The following is a 21925-nucleotide window of genomic DNA, read 5'->3' as shown; positions in this document are numbered from 1 at the left end:
TATGAGCAAATAATTAAATGATAGTGTCCTGCAACATGTGCACGTTAAGTATAAACACATTTGTTCCCAGTAGGTTACAGATTATGTAGATTCTAATTCTCTTAGTGTGAGCTCATTTATATTCATGACAGTAGATAATTTCACTTCCTCAGCACACTATGGACAGAAAAAAATTGAAGAAACGAAAGCAGAATCTTAGTATTACTGTCAGTGTGTGGTCAGGTGTCTTAATTGCACCATGCCTCTTCCATCTAATGTATGGCAGCACTTATAGCTTAAACAAATAGAGCACACTACAAAAATATTAATAATAATAATAATAATAATATTAAATAATTGTAACTATATCCAATTATCCAGTATGGTTTTATTTTTTTGTTTGTTAACGGTCATGCACAAAAAAAATGTACATTACTGATTAGTAATTTTCATCTGCAGGTAAATTAATGTTGTTTATTCAGGGATTGATGACAAGATATAGGATCAATTTTAGGTGTATAGATCACGAAAGCATCTTAAAACAAAGAAATATATGTATCAAAGTCAGTCACCTGAATTCAACTCAGCTGCACTTCATCCTTGAGTTACTGAACACACAAAAAGATGCCACAAATAAACAACACAATATTTGATGAGGTTAGGCTATGAAACACAAATAAAGAGCTGTATATGATGCCTACATAGCCCCCAAACCTTCCACAGCCTAAATAATACACAGACACACAGTAAATATTATATGGTTTATTTAAAATAAATAAATCAGGAACCCTTATTAGGATATTGTCAAAAATTAAATATGCCAAAAACAGTCTTAAAAGAGGTATTGAACATGATTCCTTTAATATTCTCTGTACTTGTGTGCCGACATTTTTTTTTATTATAATTATTTTTTCTGTGACTATAGAGGAGTTGCATTTTATTGCATATTTATTCCTCTAACACATCATTTTTCATTTTAAGGACAAGATTTTTTTTAAATTTCACAATCAGAACGTTATCAAACAAACAGTAGTATTTTGAGAAGTGACCCATTTATAAAGACTCTTCTTAGGACTTTCTTTTATGTCTTTAAGGTAATGTGTTTTTGTACTACGGGGCGTTGTAAACGTTTAAGCCAAGACTGAAATTCTACTTCACTGACTGCTAGTGCTCGTATTTCCTGAATACGTGAATGCAACAACATGCCACGTCAGCTGATGTCGCCACGTAAAACTCACGTGACTGCTCTCCCCACGTGACATTCGTCGGACACTTGGCAATATCATGGCTGCAGCAGCGCAGTAAGTTGTGATTGACTAATGAATATGTATTTATTATACGCCTAATAATTAATTGAGTGGTGTTAGCGTAACCTGCTTTGCTGCATGCATGTTTCACTTACGTATTCGCGATATATGTTGCCAGCTAAAAAACACCCTTTATTAACTGTCAAACTGCGCGATAAGTACCCGTTTTTTAGTGAAATATGGGACTTCTTAACTGTTGATACTTGCAGCTACGTTTTCGCTATTGTCTGTAATATTGTGACGCACTTTTGCTTTACTGCATGGATTTGTGTGTGTGTGTGTGTGTGTGTGTGTGTGTGTGTGTGTGTGTGTGTGTGTGTGTGTGTGTACCTAAACTGTTGGGTGCGCGTGTGTGTATTTTAAAATCAGTATCAATATTAGAAAATAATCCAAAAAGTTACTAAATATTTCAGGGTAAAACTACATAGAAAGGGAACATTATCTGAGCTCAAGGAGCCACATGATTAAACGGAAGACACAGAGACAGCCTAAAAGCCACAGGAGAACTGGGACAAGTGTACCTTGAAAAGTTGTGCACAAGTCTGCAACTTCAACCGTGCATTGCTTTAGAATGTTAGATATAAAGTAACTATATATAGTAAATTAAACGTTGTCCTCAAGGGCTGTATAAGAAACGCTGTGAATTCCAGCAAAATAGAAAACCAACTTTTGAATTACTTTATTTTTTTTAATGAATAAAAAAAAAAAAAAAACTAGCTAGCTACAAGGCTATAGGCTATAAATTGGTTAAAACGATTTTAATTCTTACATTTCAGTCTTCTTGTTCCGAGTTTGTACACCTTGTAGTATTATGCTGATCTCAGCAAAGGTCAATTTTCTTGCAATTGTGAAACAACCCAGACTGACTTATTAACCATTATAAAACAATAAAATAATCTGCTGTGGTAATCATGAAAAAGTCTGCAGTCAGCACATATAAAGTTATCTCTGCTAGAGTGTCCCAGGCAATTTTCAGAGTGTGGAACAAGCAGATGAGACACCTCACAGTATTATGTAATCTAGCACATCAATAGAAATTTTAGGGTTTTCTAATCTTAAATTATTGATACAGTTGTACTATACAAGGTATTATTCCTATTTCTGAGCTTTTGTTGGGTGGAATAGTTGGCTTCCAGTTTCATAGATTTTATCTGCCTTGCTCAATAATAGAAGTGGCTCTATTTTGTTGCAGATACACACTTTAGCCAGTAAACTCAGTCAACCGGGAATGATACTGAAAGCCATCAGCCATTAAATTCTAGGAAGTTATAGATTAACCTTTGGTACAGATATGTTGGGTTTTTAATCTTATCAGCCAAGCTACAGCCAGAGACCAAGATTTATACCCAAGACCTATCACTTACAAGGCTGTCTATCTGTCTGTAGCTTATGTCTTAACTCTTCCCGAAGGGAGCTCGGGCAAACGTTCACCTCTCTCTTTAAAAGTTTGATAGTACTGAGCAAATCCTGAGGATTACTCCCAAATAGAACTAAAAACACGGCAGGTCATCTACTCCTGCTATTTATTCTGGAATAAATCTTTTTTTATAGTGACTGTGATGTATTATTAGATAAAATCTTCATCACTCAACCACAATATTAAAGTTCCAACACCACAATCTGTAGGGCGCAAAGTCCATGTTTTGATGGTTCAGACCACTTTTGCTGACACAAGGAGGCCGGCACGGTATTAGGCAGGGTTTTGATGTTCTGTCTGAGCGCTGCTGGTTTGCCCTAACATTAATTGAGAATTGATCATTTATACTGCAATTATAGACAGATTTGGGACATATGACTCCACTGTGTACTACCACAGTGGTACAACATTAACTGTGTGAATCATGACAATAAATTTTTGCTATATACATATAAGGATATGAGAGAATAGCTGAATGATGCAAACAGTGTGGTAAGTTTAGTAATTGTGTTTGCAGTCTTGTGCTCGCTGATACAGGGCAGTTCTAATTTTGACTCCAACTATGCATCATTTTCTCCAGCCACTACTCCACCCTGAGCCACGTTGAGATATTTTGTCTTCCTGTCCTTTCAGACCTGTCTACTGGCTGGGCAATGACACCCTGAGGGTGTCTGCTGCCCTTTTTGCCGAGAACCGACGGCGACTGTGCCAGGGGCTGAAAGCCAAAGATGGTGTGGTGCCAAAGTCAGTAGTGGTGCTGCAGGGAGGAGAACAGACGCAGAGGTACTGCACGGACACAGACGTCCTCTTCAGACAGGTTGGTACATGTATTGGTAGTGTATTTATTCATTCGTTAAAGGAGCCCAGCCTATCAGTGAGTTTGCTCTTTATTTTAGAGCTGCAGAGATTCCTTGGTTAACTTGATTACAAAAAGTCCTTGAGGGAAATTCTTTGCTTCAATGCTTTGTTTAATCAGTGTAAGCATGAACGTTTCTCTCAAACAAAAAACAGAACTGCAACAGAAACCTATTTAGGAGTTTGCGTGTGAAGAAAAAGTATTACACCATTAAGCCCAAACGACCCCCAGTTTTCTCCACAAAAAGTAGGGGAGATGATGCTGTCGTAGTTTAATGTAGAGTCTACTCAGGTGTTAAGAGTTAAAGTGTGTTTTTAAGGTCTAAAACAGCAGGATTGCCATAAAAACGTTCTTCATCAGATCTTCATCAAACCACAAGCACAAATCTGAAGACTTTTTAGCTCCTTCCATCCACCAGCAGGTTTCGGCTTCTCTCTACTCCCAATGAGGTTTAGAATTAATTTCAAGAGCCTTCTGTTTGACTGCAAAGCCCATCATGGTATTTTCTCAGTATGGCTCTTATGCCTTGTTTAGTCACAACTGCACATGTTGTGACAACAACATGCAACAAATATACAACCAAGCTTTACAATAATTTTACATTAAAAGCATAAATATGCATCTTAGTCTGACACTATTTTTTAGTCAGGCAGCTTGCTTAACGGTGTGTTCACACCGAACGCGATGGACGCGAATAAAACGCCCCAAACGCCCCTAATTTGACGCGTGTACATTCGCGTCTCAACGCGTGTCCAAGAAAAATCCATCGCGCGTCAAAATATGATATTTTGACGCGCGTGAACCGGAAATGTGGGAGGAATGTGGGAGGGAGTTGTGCCAGACCGGTATCTTTGCAAGATGGCAGCTATCGAGCTAGCGCTTGAAGAGAGAGTCTCCCTTCTCTATGTACTGTGGAGAGCAGAGCAGCGGCGTAAAAGACGTCCTCGCCGTACCTGGGTCCATCAGGTCCTCCAGAGGCATGAGCAGTTTGGTGAGTTTCACCACTTGCTCCAGGAGCTGCGCCTGGATGACGGCCGATTCCAGCGCTATCACCGTCATTCACTCGGCCAGTTTGAGGACCTGCTTTCCCTTGTCGGTCCCAGCATCGCCCGCCTAGACACCAACTACAGGCACTCAATCCCACCTGCAGAGCGCCTGTCCGTCTGCCTGAGGTTAGTAAAACTATTTAATACGGTAGTCCTTTATTGATATCTGTGCTAATATGCTAATCCATCCAGTTATACACTGCTAACATGGATGTGCTATGCTAACAGTGAATGCTGTCGGTGTTTACTGAAAGCAAACTGTGGTACAGAGACGACTCTTTATAATATTTCTAGTGATACTCAGAAGCTCTCATCAAGTCCCGATTTAATTCGATTTATGCTGTTATCAGTGTTTGCATGATAGCATGGCTGTGGTGTCACATCAATGTATGCGCTCGGTGTTTGCTGATATCAAACTGTAGCATTAGGACCACTGAGTTAACCTTTGTAGTGATACTCACTCCTTTTTATTTAGACCTGGTTTAATTCTGGGATAGTTGAATATTTGTATATAATCCCTGCAGCTGTCAGACTCTATAGCAGGGGTCACAGCCTTTATTAAAACAGAGTTAGATAAAACTGAACAGTTTGGTTCATCTTTAGTTACATGGTTCTATCTTGATAAGCTGTCTTATCACAGATTAATTTTTCAAAAATATTAATGATTTAAGCAAGGAAAGGGCTACATGTCAACACACAACTCTTTATTTCTATTAATGTCTTACTTCATTCCTACCTGATTGACATGTTTAGGAATTATGAGTGATTGGCTCACTGTAGTTGTGAAAGTTGCTACCAATCAAATTATGATATGTTAAAGTTAAAACAAAACACAACTGTTTTAGATATTATCTAATATAGATTTTGTAATTATCCTTATAATTACAAAATGTTTTATGTAAGATTTAAGTTTTGTGATTTAAATCTGACATCACAAAAGTATTTTGGAATTTGAATAATGTATTTTGTAACTGCAGTACACATAATACTGATTTTGAACAATTTTGTCCAGGTTCCTTGTCACCGGGGACTCCTTCACGACCAAGCGTTCAGTTTCAGAGTCGGTGTGTCCACGGTGAGCCAGATCACCCCCCAGGCAGCGACGTCCATCTGGGACTGTCTAGTGGACGACTTCATGGCTGTGCCTTCACCTGGAGACTGGCGGTCCATCACAGAGGGATTCCAGGAGCGCTGGAACTTTCCTCTGTGCTGTGCAGCTCTGGATGGGAAGCACATCCAGACAAAGGCACCCCATATATCATATAGGAGACACACACATTGATATACACTAAATATTCATTTCATTTCTTTTTTGTGGTGCCCAAATTGATGCACCTGCTTGATTTTGTTTAAACAATTATTGCACACTTTCTGTAAATCCAGTAAACTTCTTTTCACTTCTCAAATATCACTGTGTGTGTCTCCTGTATGATATTTAACTGACATTTTTTATTGTAACAACCAACGATTTATACAGGAAAATAATGTCTATTAACAAGGTTGCCCAAACTTCTGCATCCCACTGTATCAGTATATTTTGTCATTAGTATAATATGAAATAAATTCTACATGTGTCAAGTTGTGTGCCAACATTTGCTGTGTAGTAGAACTGAGACATTAGTCATTATAAACATTTATTTGAAATAATATTAAAAGTCTCAAACAGAAAAACATTAAACATAAATATATAAAATATAAGAATTTACAGAGAGACAGGAATAAAAAGGACCAGCTGCTCTCCAGAGCAGGAACAAGGCTGAGGAGGAAATGCTCCATTGGAGAGTGGTGTGGCCTCTTCAGGGACTCCAGGATGGCCAGCTCCACCGCCGATGGACCGTCCTGGGACCCGTCCCTCATCTGCCTCGGAGCCGTCCTCCTCTGTGGGCCTGTAAAACAGCACAAAACACAAAGAAATGAGAAGGCTGCTACTAGATTTTAATTTCAACATTGAAAAAAAAAAAAAAACAATAACAGGATATAATCAGATTGGTTGTAGATATTTAGTAAAGGTGATCACAAGGGAATCCCACCGACTAAAAAGGTATCAGTGCTTGCTGTACATATCTGTGGGTGCAGCAGCAGGAGCTCAGGGACTGGGGATGCTCTGCTGCAGAATCAGTTGGTTCTATCAATACAGTATTAAATGTTAACAGGTTGGATATAATAATCGTAGAGTAGACAGTGGTCCCTCATTTATTGCAGGGGTTCTCAGAATAACTAGCCCCTGGTCACAGTTCTCACAATTGATTCTCAAAGTGCAAACCTTTGTAGATTGCAAAACGTAAAAGTATTATTATGCCGCGGTTTGTCTTCATCTGCCCGCCACTTTCGTGCGCCTTTTTCCCTCACGGTGCAGGTGTCTATTTCCGAATGAGGCTCATAGTTATGGGTGTTTTTGTGCTGTTTTTTCTATTGGACGCGATGGTTATCAAAACCAAACGTGATAAATTTGGCAAGCGCAGGAGATTTGTCAATCAGGCTGCAGAATGCAATGCTGTACTGTGCAATAAAAAATCAGCGAAAAAGCAAAGCAGTGACGGATGAACAGCGGGACCACTGTGTGCTGTTTATTAATAAACAATAAAATATATTCCTAAATGATAACATGCATAAAAGCAGAACGGTATTTGTATGTCAGTGGGAAAATAGCGGTGGCTTGCTAGCTTTTGTGCGGCTTCCCCGGGTCAGTGAAAACTTTCAAAAGAGAAATGAATGAACTTACCAGGTTGCCCGATCTCTTCACATATCTTCCTCCAAGCTCGGTCCTTTTTATTCCTGTCTCGGTACTGAAAGCAGCTGGTGTTGTACAGCTCCGAGTTGTTTGCTACCGCATTGATTAGCCTTCCCCTCCATTGAAGTATGAAAGGCTTTGGCTGGATCTGCCCCTTTGACCTAGGTAACAGCCACGTCACCAGGCTCCTGATTGGTTGTCGCGGCGCGATTTGACGCTGGAGTTCAGATTTTTCCAACTCGAGCGGTAGACGCGAAACGCGCGTATGCACAAAATGCAACACAAAAACTCACGCGCGTGGTTTTATTCGCGAGTCAAACGCGCCAGACGCGCTACACTGACGCGCGTTTCATGCGTTTTGGCGTTTTCGCGACGCAAATCTGCTTCCGAATTTTCGCGGGACCCGCAATCGCGCGTCATCGCGCCTTTCCATTGACTTTACATGTAAACCTGACGCTCTATTCGCGTCCATCGCGTTCGGTGTGAACACACCGTAAGGCTGACTACAGCCATCCCACTTTCTATTGAAGTGACGCCTTAGAAAGTAAGGGGTGAGTCTAAAAGGGGGACATGGGGTGTACTACGCCATATTTATTTCAATAAATTATATTAATTAAAATGTAATAAAACTCTGAGCCACTGACCTGGTGCTGTTAGGCTGGTCACTGAATTATTATTATTATTATTATTATTAACATAAGTTAATAACTAGGGGTGCACATAAGTGGTCTGCAGGTGCGCATAGGCTATCAAAATAAAAGACGAGCAACAGATAAGAAGTTGGAATGCGCGTTTGCGTACATAAGATTTTCTGGAGGAGGTTAGACATTTGTTTAGGACTCTTAAATATGTTGAAGAAGCTCCTTTAAGCAATTACTTTGGTGTTCCTCCACCTCCAAAGAAATGTCAGAAGGAGTCCGAACCGCAAAAGAAGCGCGTATTCTCGGAAAAGTGGTTGCAGGAGGTGAGCTGGCTTCAAACAAATGGCAAACGACATATTCTGCACCACATCTCTGTGCATCATCATTATTCTTTTGCTTTTGAATCTTTATTATTTCTTATTAATAAAAACAGAAGTATTCTTATCAGATTACTCAATTAATCTAAACTTAATTTCTAAAATAATCAATAGCTGTAGTTCATTTTGTCTGAACAATCAGTGTATTCAATTTGAGTGCACAAACACCTGACCTGGACAAAGTCAGGTTTCAACATTTCTTGTTTGCATATTCTCCACACCCTGCCACAAATATCTTGGACAACCTGTACACTGCATAGAAAAAACTTAGCTGCATTTTTTTTCTTGAATATAATTCTTCTACAACACAAACTCAAGACTGTTATTTGCTTGAACAGAAATCAGTCAGAATATTGAAGGTTTACTTTTGATGTCACTTGACCTAACTGGCTGGACAAAGGAAAGCTCTTATATTTCCCATGAAATAATCTGAACAAAGCTAGTTCATTAATCCTGTTACTGATTCTTGGATTGTACAGGAGTCTTTCTTCCACTGGGCTTTTGGAGTGACTGAGGCTGACTGCTACGGAGCCATTGATGTGGACTCTGGGAAATCCATTCTTTTTGTTCCTAAACTGCCCGAGAGCTATGCTACTTGGATGGGAGAGTGAGTCACACTAATCCTCAAAGAGCAGTGTACAAGGCCAACATCAGCATCCGCTAGTCCATAGCAGTGAGCTATACCTTCAAGGAAGGGCTGACAGTTATGTTATCAGCTTTTAAACCTTGTGTATTTAATTGTGTATTATATTTATTGTCAAATGCAATATAATATATAATCATTTTATAAATACATAGACCTCCTCAGTCTTAGTGATTTGGACTATAGCAGTGCTGCCCTATAATATCAAGATCACTCACTCACTACAGAATAAATTGTTCAGTTAAACTAGATTTATTTATTTATCCATAGTATTGTTTGGTTGTGTATAAGACGATCATTGAAAACTCTGGACACCATAACCGATACTGACCATCTCACATGGTCATGCTCACTTCCCTAATCTAGAAACCTAAAAGCATCTTTTGTCATATGACTCTTTAAGAAAAAAAATTCACTCAAAAGTAACGTGATCAGCAATTAATGTTCTAGGTTCTGCTCAGTTTCTTTCCTCTCTGAACTCTGTCCTCAATACTGCACTTCTGCTAGTGTGTTGTAACATAGCCCATCAGTAATGTTTTAAGAGACAAGCCTTTGAAAATTCGTCTGATTTTATGTGTATGGTTTGTCTAGTGCACTTGTTCATCAGTTTTATGTTTTTCGTTTATTGACAGGATCTTTCCCAAAGAGCACTTCAAGGAGAAGTATGCTGTTGATGAGGTGCACCACACCTGTGACGTAAGTCTGTCAGTGTTGGTCTTTACAGCCCAGCCTCTCTGGTGTGATCTGTTTTTCTGTATGGTAGCTGATCTTTAATGTTAATTGATAAAGCCATGACCAGGATCAAAGGACATTAGTGCCGTTTTCCTCGCATACGTTGCAGCTCTGAGCTTTTATAGTCATTACCCAGCAAAGGTGCAGTTGGCTCACTCATGAAACTAGAAACGGTTACAAGTGAGAAAAGTCAAAGAATCTTGAATTCAAATTTATTGAAGAATTCTGTGAGACCAAAGGCAGCGATACACGTGTAACTTCCCAGGGGAAGAAAAAACTGAAACCTTATGCTGGGGCAATAGCACTAAACCCTTTAAGAACATTTGATCAGATTTTACTGGTGATTTTATACATACCCTGACAACTATTAGAATTAAAGTTAATTTACATAATGCTTCAAAATTACTGGCCACATAAGTGCCTAGAGCCATTTCAAGATGAATAGCGAGCCTTGCTTTTAGAAGGACTTTGATTAAACAGTCTAACCTTTCAGCTCCCTGGTACAAAGTCAGTGTGACATATAATTATACTGATGTGTGAAAAGCGCAGGTAATAGACAGGTGTATTCACAAGTAGCAGGTGGCCTTTATGCATCCTGCCTCCTGCATGCTACCCAGGCACCATCTGAGCCTAAATTAAACAGTATTTTCAGTAGTGAGAATACTGCTGATGTAAGCCATCTCTTGCTCTGTGCTACAAGTAAGAAAGGGTAACTTGTGAAATTGTGCTATGTGTTTTAAAACAGATATTTTTTTTTTTTTAAAGAAGAATCGTCACTATGCTAGTTGCACATCTTGGCTAAACCCCTATTGACAACCTTCTACAAGATATGTGCCAAATACATTTTTAGTGCAGGTCTTATTTGATTTATAGTTAGTTATTGAAATTATAATAGAATATTTATGGAAAGGTTTGAAATGATTTCTGAGACATGTTTGTATTTGCATTTAATAGGACGATAGAACTAAAGTTATTTGTGTGAGACGGTGTAAAATCTCAGAGGATAGTCCTTAACCTTGTTGAGAAAATGTGGACAGTGCTTTTGGCTCCCCCAAAGCACATGGAGCATTACACTGATAATCCATTTGGTACAACAGTTCATTAGAATGCATAACTGAGAAAGAGCCAAACCACCCATACTCTTAGGGGGGCTTCATTTTGAATTTTCTTATTTAAATTTGTAACCTGCACTTCTGTTTGCTTCATTTAACAGCCCAGTGTGAGGAATGCACTTAAGTTAAGGCTCTTTGTAATTGCATGTTTTGAGAGAGTAGAAAAATGGTTATGTTTATCAGTGTTGACAGCAGATTCCCAGGGGAGCTGTACTGGTGGATTGACAGCACCAGAGCTATTCTGGAGGTGTTCATGTTAACAAATCATAAAATATATGCAGAGTACAATATAAGAGTGTTCACTAGCCAGAAAATGCTAAGAGGTTAGCATTTAAACGATCACATAATTATACAGTAATTTCCATGTTTACATTTTGTCCAAGTGATGATTCATACTTCAGATGATATTTCAGGTATTTTAACATCTCTGCACCTGCTTGAGGCGTTAGATATCCTAATTAGTCACAGGTTAAGATGCAAGCCATCTGCCAAGTTTTCCATGAATCAACACCAGCTTAACACAGTAGGTAAAATTAGAAAAAAATAATAAACTGCACGACTACCTACAAATACCCAAGGCTGACATCTAGAAAGACAAAAAAGCAGTTGGTGGTGTTCAGCATTCAGATGGCAATGCTGCCTACAGAAGAACCAAAAAGAGAACAATATTTCTTTCTTATCCAAATCAGGTCATGAATATTTTAGGCAGCACTCAGACATGGGAGGTATTGATGCACACACACACTTTTCATTGCACTACCCTACTTTAAATGCACACAAATCACCTTTAAATTGTTGAATTTGTGTTTTAATAGTATCTGGCATTTTTATGATTCTGTTGTGTTCTGTTTCAATATTTTTTAACTTTTAAATAATAGATGCATTTTTAACCATGAGCAGATCCTCTATGCATCATCACTATATACAGGGTAAATGTTTTCATGTTTTAAATTTACAGTTGAGAATGAGAATGATTTCCTCACATTGCCATTAAAACTGTTCAGACAATATTCATGTGAGTGTCCTTTCAAACTATGTCTTATTCCAGTTTCTAAAATTTGAGCTGCTAGAATCTAGATTGTAGGTTTTGAAGATAAAGCGTGTTTTAAGACAATGGAGTGAATAATTTAGGAATTTTAGTTTTATTAAGGATATTATTATTATTTGGCAGAAACTTTTCTGACAGGTAGATATGTTGTATTGCCTGCCCAGTAAGTGGTGCAGAGGATGGTCAGGATTATCTGTGATGGATAGCAGATTGTGTGACCAGTTTTCCAGCCAGTCATAGAGCCAGACTTCCTAATTAGTTTATTGAGTTTATTGGTGTCTCCGGCTCTGATGCTGCTCCTCTAGCACTGTAGAGCATTTTGGTGCACACATCATTTGAGCTGCCTTAGGAACTCTGATCCATAGAGTTCACTTGGGGAGAAGAAGGGGAGCGAGGGTGAGTGGAGACCAGAGTTTGTGTGGAGGAGACAGCAAAGGGCTGTGAACCAAACCTGTTGAAGACATCGTTTAGCTCATTTGCTCTCTCCAGGCTGCCCACTGGTTGTCTGTCTGTCACTTTAAACCCAGTGATTGTCTTTATTTTACTCCCGTAGGAGTCTTTGTGTTTCCTCAGCTTCACCCTTAGGTCGTGCTACATGCTTCTCAGTTCTTCCCTGTCCCCAGACCTGAAGGCTTTTTTTCTTTTTATTAAGCAGCTCTTTCAGGTCAGTGATCCAAGGCTTTATTGTTCTTACGTCCTGCTGGAGAAGCCACAGAGGCAGGATGGTTCCTGCCAAAGTCACCTTTATTCTGCCACCTGAAAGCAAAGGAAAACTTGTGCTTGTTATTTCTGCCATGCTATGATATGTCTAATTAGTTTTTGTCTGCATTCCTGTAGATAGCCAATGTCCTGTCCAACCTAAAACCAGCAGTTCTCCTCACACTGGTATGTCTCACTCATTCTTGCCCAATTACAGCTAATGCTAAGCTTCTGTTAAGTAGTATTGAATATTGCTGGTATGGGAGTATTTTGCTGAATCATCCTCACCCTAATCACCCCTCTGTACCCTGCTTTATGTTGGCTCCCACCTCAGTTGTATGAAAAATAAAAGAATTGTTTAATTAAGCTCTTATATAGTAGCACCAAATCTGTTTTTGAAAAAGGTTACCTTTTAAAAATGGATGAACTCCTAGATACCAGAAAATATTTACTAAGCTGTATAAACATTTATATTCACACAGTGGTGATGTGATCACTTGTTTGCCTGTTTTATATTTTTTCTGCAGCGAGGACAGAATACAGATAGTGGGAGCACTTGCCGTGAGGCCTCCTTTGATGGAATTAGTCGGTATGTTTAATTGGCTTCAATTTGCATTAACATAATTATACTTTGTTTGTGGATGGGTTTTTTCTGTTTTTCACTAAGAATGCAGAAAACTCTTACATATACTTATTGTTGCTGATTAACCTAATTTCAAATATAATTCAATTTTCTTGTTATTCATTGATTAATAATAGCATTGTCCTTGGCACTGGTCTTTGTTCTTTTAACTGCATATATTTGCTATTTTTATCATCCTACTCTAACCCCAGATACTTTTAAAAAAGGCTCAAGTACTTGTTTCAAAAGAAATGTAACCATTTGCTTCATATTCATATTCATTTAATTTCTTTTCTTTTTGCTTTTCTTTCTTGGATTAGCTTCCAAGTGAACAACACTCTTTTACACCCTGTCATTGTGGACTGGTAAGTAATTAAAATTTGTCACTGAAAAAGTCCACTTGAGAAAAAGCACTTTTTGCCTAAGAGTTTGTTCAGTCAGATTCTCGCAAATCTTGGCAATTACAGCTGCCCAGTGAGGTAATTGTGTGTCTGCTATCAGAAACGGGGTTTTTTCTTGTGGTTGTTTCTTTTTCTTTCTTTTTTTCCCCTCTCAATTGAGAAGTGAGATTGTGTGGATGTAATGGACTTCGTGCTTGCCTGGTTGTCCTTGGCATTAAGGTTTGCACCCTCCAGATGAATTGACATTTTCTAAAATGAGGAGGAATGCTTTTCAGGCACACCTCATGGGAAGCAGGGCTTGATTGAACCCTCTGCACACTCGTCTCACTACAGCTCTTTTTTTCCCCTTTTAATTACTGTTACTGTTTGTTACAAGTGCATTGGATTATTTATGTGGATTATTTGTATAGAAATCTTTATTTCATTTCATTACTAAGCCATCTTAGGTACACACAAAACATGAGAACAGCATGGTATAAATTAGCAAGCAAAGTTTTAATTCAAGTGAAAGACTCACATTGTAGACATAAATATTATAGGTAGCTCTGCAACAGTAGCTTATAAAGCATCAACTGTAATAACAAAAAATGACAGATCTCATTTATATACAACTTACCTTAAAATTACCTAAAAGCTTCTCGACACGTGATTCTTACACTTGTTGCTATGTTAGCAATGTATATTAGAAATGACTATTTCAGCCACTAGAGTACAGATGTTGCACTAAATATGGGTACTTTTTCAAACTTTCTGTCCTTGCTCATCTTAATAATGACATTAATGAATGGAATCAGTCCAGTTTTGAGTTTGCATACTACAAGAATCGTCCACGAAATAGCTGCCATGAAAATCCCCCTGGGCAAATTGATAGCATTGCTACTACCGCTCTTACTGGTGGTACCAAACTAGTTAAAATTGATTGTCTCTACAAGTTTTGAGATTGCAGCTAATTTCTATTTACCTCAAATAAAAATAAGGACGTTTGCTTATTTGGAAAATAAAGTACAGGTTAAAGAAAAATACACCAGTTTTCTTTTAGTCTGAGGCCTATATTCTGTGTACTATATGGCTGTAGATCCACTGTAATGTGTAATGTGATTTTCTTAGTCTGAGAGACAGCTGGTTACTCCTTCTCTGTTTGCAGCCGTGTCGTTAAGACTGATATGGAGCTGGAGGTCTTGCGCTACACCAACAGAGTTTCCAGTGAAGCCCACAAAATGGTAAGTTAGCTCTCAGTTAAACAGGCGATTTTTAAAAACTGAAAGTAGTATATTTATGGAACGAAAGGAAAAGGAAGGAAAAAAAATCAGAGCATGGAATTAAACACGCAAACTATCAAAAAGCTTATTACATTTTAAAACTCCCCCAAAGGTGTAAAGATCTCAGGATCCTCTAAGACATTAAACTGTTTAAACACTATCGATTTTAACTTCCTCCAGTAGCTTGGAGGCGAGCAGTTAACTGTGGTAGCATTTGACCAATAAGCTGTAACATTAAAGCAATACTTTACATCTGCACAGGATTTGACTCTATCAACATAAATAACCTCTTCAGGGGCTGAGCAGCAGTTAACCTCACAATTTTATCTGTCCTTTAAAGTCACTCACAATAAGTGTTGCGTGTTTGCTGTTTAAAAAAGAGAAGCTCCCTAATAAGCATCTCTCATACTTATAAAAACCTTATGCCTTTATGTAGTACTTCACTGCAGCTCTACAAAATACAGTATTTTGCACATAAACTGTGTAAAGAACATTTATTAAATGTGTTATAAAGAAGAAGAGCAGCATTAGAAATTAGCACATTTGGTTATACATTGAGCTAAAAGTAAACTAATTAATTATGATGCACTTCCAGTTGATTCTTTATCCATATAATCTTTAAATATAACAACTTTAAGCACACTAACATGCTCTAGCACAGGGGTGCTCAATACGTCGATCGCGATCGACCAGTCGATCGCAAAGGTAGTATTGGTAGATCGCATGGCATTAAAAAAATAGATGCCAGCCTATCATCCATCCCGTCACTTGATTGATACAGGGAAGCCAGTCAGATGACAGCAGATTTTTTCTGACGCTTAGGTCGCTGCGCATGCGCAAACAGCGGCGCGAAGTGTAGTAAAACTGACAAGCTAGTCAGCGAGTTAACTCCAATTTTTAGCTCTCGGTTTTTTCTCTTAAACCTGGCCGTCAGCAGCTACTGTCCGGACTATGCATCCCTGGCTGATTCAATTCAGTGCAAGTCATCAGAGTAAACTCAGGTAATGACAAAAAATTTACATAGTTAATTGTGTTGTGAAATATTGGATATTGCGGTTATGCATGTATATACATTGTAGATCTAAAGAATCCTCAATATATTTATAAATAAGTATATGTTTTGGATTTTTGTAGTGGGTAGATCATTTTGACTTGGTCATTTTATAAGTAGCTCACATGCGGAAAAAGTGTGAGCACCCCTGCTCTAGCAGCTCCAAATGCTTAACTAGAATAAGCAATATGAGCACCTAATTACTTAGCATATCCCTTCGTAGTGCACATTACAAAGTGATTTTCAGCCTCCATTACTCATGCTGTGTTTACACACTGGTTGTTTACACCAGCAGAAATGTTTAACCACTTTATCAAAAATAGTTAAACTGATGCTCAGTTAAAATGTTTATTTCACCACAAAGCTTGGCTAGAATCCAGTAAAGTCCCTGCAGTTAGCTACTGCAATGAAAAGATCCATCTGTTTCTTTATTTCCCTGCCATGTGTATCACACACAGTCAGCTTTTTCTGTGTTTAAATTCACGGTTTATTGTGGGAAGATAAAACCATGGCACGAGATCATGGACATTTGTTTCATAGTTTGATAGAACTGGAACCAACACACCTCCAGCAGAGATTCAAAATATTTCTGCCACAGTGCAGTCAGGTACAAAAAAATACATTAATAAGTTTAAAAAAAGCTTAACTTGCACTCTGTGGACATTGAAGATCATTTTAAAGGAGGATGGAATTTGAATTTAATTTAAAAAGGATTTAGAAAATAGATTTCAAACTTGCTAATCTCATATATTGTTTTTCTTCTTTTGCATAGATCATGAAGCATGTGAAACCCGGAAAGAAAGAATATGAAATGGAGAGGTCGAGTTTTTTTTTTTATTATTATTATGAAGACGTAAAAACTTGTGTTTGGTGACAAGACATGGAAGCACACTGCATTCCTTAGACTTTACTTACGCTTGCTTACTTACATGACAATGAATTTTTGAGCAAGTGGACTTAGTCCACACTAATTTGGGTAGATGTTATGCTGATGCATTTACTATGTTTGACGATATGTAATTGGTTTGTTATATATTATAATTGGATTAGTTAAACCTTTGATGTGTAAAATTAGCAGCAGGTGATGATGAATGAATAAATCAGTTTAGATTACACCCTGGTGACACAGATGGAACAAACAGAAATGTCACACCTCTTTGCTTGCTTAGAATTATTAGCTCCAGTGTAGTAGGAAATCTGAAGGCCTTGTTAATAATGATGTGTAACGTAATGACTGGTTACTCGGTAACTGGAAAGTGTGCATATTGCTTCACTGCATGTTTCTGGTATACAAACATAGTATAGGATTAAAATTCAGATTCAGTGCTTGGTTGTAGTTTTGAGGTACTCACAATATGGGTGCTTAACACAAGAAATATGTAATAGTATAAATATTTCAGTTTACTTTCTTCATGTCTGAGTATTCACTACCCTTGGTGTCTTAGTAGCTTTCCATCATGCTCATTTGTGCTGGCCATTTAAGAGGAATAGTTTAACATCCTACACAGGTCTGCAGTGCTGTCGAGAGTCATAAAGCTGTTTGATGTGTTTGGCCATGTGATGATTAAAGAATGAGTGCTGAATGAATTCTTAAAAAGCATAGAGTCAGGAAAAGGGCAGAGGAAGCCTGTCAGGTAATTAGATTTTTTTTTTCCTTCTATCTTTGCAGTCTTTTCCAGCACTACTGCTATACTAAAGGAGGAATGCGCCACACCTCTTACACCTGTATTTGTGGAACGTGAGCATTGACAATTCATTACCTGTTTTATTTCTGGTATTAGAAATCAAATTGAGTCTGTTCTTCCTGGTGCCAAAAATGAATGAAAGAAAACCATTGCTGTAGTGCTTTTTTCCTTTAGAGTTTAATACCGGCAATCGTAGCATACTGATCATACAATCGAGCAGTTGACCCTGACACCATAGCCCTAGGCATTAGAGCACCAAATACTCTGTTCCTCTATTAAGTTGAGCGCTCCTAGGGGGAAAGAAAATACTTCAATTTTCGACAAAATTGCGATACATTGGAGGAAACTATGCTCCTGCAGTACCTTCAAGGGTATATGACACAGTTGAGCAGGCTCCATGCATCTCTTCTGTATCCCTGGTGATTTGTTGGCCAGAATAAACTATGCTCATTAAAAAAAACTGTATTAACATCCCCCCTTTAGCTGTGAGCGAGCAGCATCATTATGGATGAAAGATTTTGAAATGCTGTTAATCATGTTCTGGCCTTTTGGGTTAAAGGCCATGCATCATGAACATTGTAAAGATTAGTGGCCTGTAGATGAAAGCGTTTTTCCTGTTAAAACTAGGGGTTTAAAACAAGAGACTGGAATCCATTTGATGCTTTAAAGTATTCTCTGCTTTGAAGAATAATGTTATTTATGTTTTGTGACTGGTGCATTGTTTATTCCCACCAGTGGCAATAATTCCTCTGTTCTCCATTATGGTCATGCTGGCGCTCCTAATGACAAGACAATCGCAGATGGAGATATGTGGTGAGTACCGATGGGTTGTGTTTTTTTTTTTTTTTTTTAATGAGTGGGGGGGACTACAACCACCTCATTCTTCTGGATCTTAATTCAGAATGTAAGTAAGTAAGTAAAATTTTATTTATATAGCACATTTCTAGATAAAAGATCACAAAGTGCTTTACAAGGTATAAATGTGTACAGATTCTCCTAAATGAGCCATTTCCCAGCATGCAGTTTTTGTCAAATACCATCGCAAATGCCATCAAGGTTACTGTTCTTGTGACCTTTAGTGACTTTGCCATCTCTGTGCATCTCTTTTTATCGAAAAGCATGTGGGACACAAACATAAAACATGTTGGAAATAAATTCTTTAATAATTCTCTAATCATTTTTATTTGTTTTGTCTCCTGCAGTCTCTTTGATATGGGTGGAGAGTACTATTGCTACTCCTCGGACATCACCTGCTCCTTCCCAGCTAATGGCAAGTTCACTCCAGACCAAAGGGCCATCTACGAAGCCGTCCTGAAAGCCTCACGTGCGGTGATGGCTGCCCTCAGACCAGGTTATATTATTTTACCGAACTAAAATTAAAGTGAGCAAATGTCAAGAAAACTGAATCTGCTGTTCTTATTGAAACATAGCAGCATAGGGGTTAAAAACTAATTAATATGTTACAGATATAGAAATCTGTTTTTCTTAAGCACAAATCATAACTGATCACCATGAGGATACTTGTCTGTAAAGTCTTTTAACTGGTTACACGTGTAGTGTTTTAGGTAGTTACAAAAGTATTCTTTAGTATTCATTACAATTGGAGCTTTGAAAATAATATCCTTGTGAATTACAGTCCCTAAAAAATTAATAATCTTTTAAAATAACACGCATAGTTAAATTTTTAACTGCTTTGTTGTTCATTGACAAAAATGCTTGTTTTAAAGGTGTGAAGTGGACCGACATGCACCGTGTGGCTGACAGGGTTCACCTGGAAGAACTTGTAAAGATTGGCATCCTAATTGGCAGCGTGGAGGACATGATGAAGGTCCACCTGGGCTCTGTATTCATGCCCCATGGCCTTGGACATTTGCTGGGTATTGATGTGCACGATGTAGGAGGTTACCCTGAGGTGAGAACAGAACTCTTGTGTTCTGCAATTTCACACAACACAACAACTAGTCAGCAGTTATTTCTGTGACAGTAATAGTCTGAAGACAGTAGAGGACGAAAATATTTCTGTTACTGGAATATTGATGTGTCCTCAGTAATAAAGAGACCATTGGTGCAGAAGTGAGAGAGGAACTAAATTAGGCCAGGCTGCAAGGAACAAGTTCAGGATGAGGACAGGAGCGAGGGGAGGATGAAATGTCATCTGAACTTTGAGCACAGATAGTTTCACGCTGTGGTGGAGGAATTTGTAGTGATATTCAGTTTTGACATGTAAATAGAGAAGTTGGTTAACCCTCAGCATTTCCAGTAGAACTACTGAATGTTCCCCTGCTGACAGCAACAGTATGAGAATTAAACTTTGAGGGGGTGGGAATCACTGAATGCAGTGCTCAGTGTGTGGATACATGACAATGCTGTTAACTGACTTTGGTAAGTGTGACAGGAAAATATAAAAATGATGAATTAATAAACTTCCATGTTATATGGCTCTTATCTGTCTCTTCTTCTTGTTTGAGTAAAAAGCATTTTGATGATTTTTACATAAAGTCTTGCATGAAAAACCCTGAAATATTTTGACTTTGATGAGCAAACTGACAAAAAATATAATAGCATTTATTTATGGTATCAGATACAGTAGTTGGATAAACCTCAATTTAGTCAGTTTTGCACATATTTTAAAAGTACATTTATTTAAATAATTAAATAATACTACTGTCAACTGCTGTATAGGGTATCGAGCGAATTGACGAGCCTGGATTGAAGAGTCTTAGGATGGGCCGCCTGGTGCAGGAACGGATGGTTCTTACCGTGGAGCCTGGCATATACTTCATCAACCACCTGCTGAACCAGGCCCTGGCTAACCCTGCCCAGAGCTGCTTCATCAACAACCAAGTGCTGGCTCGCTTCCGTGGCTTCGGAGGGGTTAGTATGCTTGCACAGTTCTTTTTGTTGTTTATGTTAGACCAGGGTGGTAACAGAACAAAGGGCCAACTGATACTGAAATTAATTCAGCTTCTGCTTGGTTTACAGTCTGACAGGATTGGTATTCTTTCATGATTTGCTAAAGGCCAAATGTACAACTTTGAAGAAAAAAGCTATAAAGATTGAATAATGTCACTTTAAGCATGAAAATGTCAGCCAGTTTAAAATTTAAGGTGCTGCTATCTCTAAAATTGTGTCTGTAGAGTGTGCTTTTTCTTGTCCCACCATCTTTGACTTTTTATATGTAAATTAAACACTGCAAGATCTATTGAATGTTATGGTATTTTAGGTATTGTGTCATATTTTTGATCAGTTCAAAGTCACAATAGAACCTAGATTGTCATACAAGTATTTATAAAGTCTATTAACTGAAAAGTAATATCACAAATATGTTTAGGCTAATTAATGTTAGAGTAACAGATTTTCTGTCACGGCCATTTAATGACAAATCCTGAGAAATCAGCAAAATAAATGTGAGGATGTATTCCTCCAAAGAAAGTAGTATAGTAGCTCAGATCAACCTAAAATACATTTCAAATTGATAGTTTGAGTCTTAAACTAGGGTATTCCTACAAAATAATCAGCAAATGAAAATGTATATTTAAAAAACTTTCAGTAACTGGTCCAGCTCATTTCAAATCTTTGAATGCCTCCTGCTTTTGACTATTTTCATGTGTCACTAACCACTTTGTTCCTTCTTTCTGTAGGTTCGCATTGAAGATGACATCGCGGTCACAGCAGACGGCATAGAGCTGATGACTTGTGTACCTCGTACAGTTGAGGAGATTGAAGCTTTTATGGCTGACTCCACAAAACCTTTCAGTCCAGTTGTTTGAAGAAACTAAATTAACTTTCATTGAAGTTTTCTATATGATTACTGAGGAATATCAACATTAATCAGTAAAGCTCAACTTATTTCTTGACTCTCATATCTTAATCATGAAACAGATACGCAATCGAGATCAGCAGCATCACATAAAGCTTTTGTAAAGTTTAAAGTTCTGATGTACATTAGCCACTGTCAGTTTTACTTGACAAACTTTACAATAATACAGTATTACATTAAAATCTTTGTGCCTCCAAGGAAAATACATTTCTGATTTTAAAAAAATATTCTTATATGTTCCTCTTTCTAAACATTGCATTGAAATTGCCGTAAATAAATCTTTTAATTTCCAGCTGTGTAAAAGACTTGTTCATTTATTGGTCAGTTAAAAAAAATATTTGTAAATATACAAATTGTTACACTTGACAAAGAAATAGTGCAAAAAAGACTAATTAGTGTAAATTGAATGATGAGTACTTCAGTTACTCACCATTCGTAAAGTATTACTGCAAGTAGGACTGCACTGATTTATTTGCAAATAAGACGGCATTTCGAAATA

At 37.9% G+C, this 21925-nt stretch overlaps 1 protein-coding gene across 1 annotated transcript; it reads left to right on the top strand.

The window, feature by feature from the left end:
• The first annotated feature begins 1234 nt into the window (after window positions 1–1234).
• Window positions 1235–21712, top strand: pepd (peptidase D). The gene is made up of 15 exons (XM_085362423.1): window positions 1235–1280; window positions 3337–3520; window positions 8834–8961; window positions 9630–9693; window positions 12727–12774; window positions 13116–13177; window positions 13531–13575; window positions 14756–14831; window positions 16694–16740; window positions 17591–17659; window positions 18342–18419; window positions 18809–18957; window positions 19334–19518; window positions 20289–20480; window positions 21248–21712. Exons 1-15 carry the CDS (start codon window positions 1264–1266, stop codon window positions 21374–21376), a joined length of 1473 nt encoding a protein of 490 aa, XP_085218549.1. The 5' UTR covers window positions 1235–1263; the 3' UTR covers window positions 21377–21712.
• Window positions 21713–21925: the final 213 nt, after the last annotated feature.

The sequence above is a fragment of the Diplotaxodon limnothrissa genome, linkage group LG1, assembly GCF_057381915.1.
Source record: "Diplotaxodon limnothrissa isolate DT_005_m linkage group LG1, D_limnothrissa_male_GT1.1, whole genome shotgun sequence".
NCBI classification, from domain to species: Eukaryota; Metazoa; Chordata; class Actinopteri; order Cichliformes; family Cichlidae; genus Diplotaxodon; species Diplotaxodon limnothrissa.
Note: the sequence above shows the minus strand (reverse complement) of the source record. Positions and strands in the feature narration are given on the sequence as shown.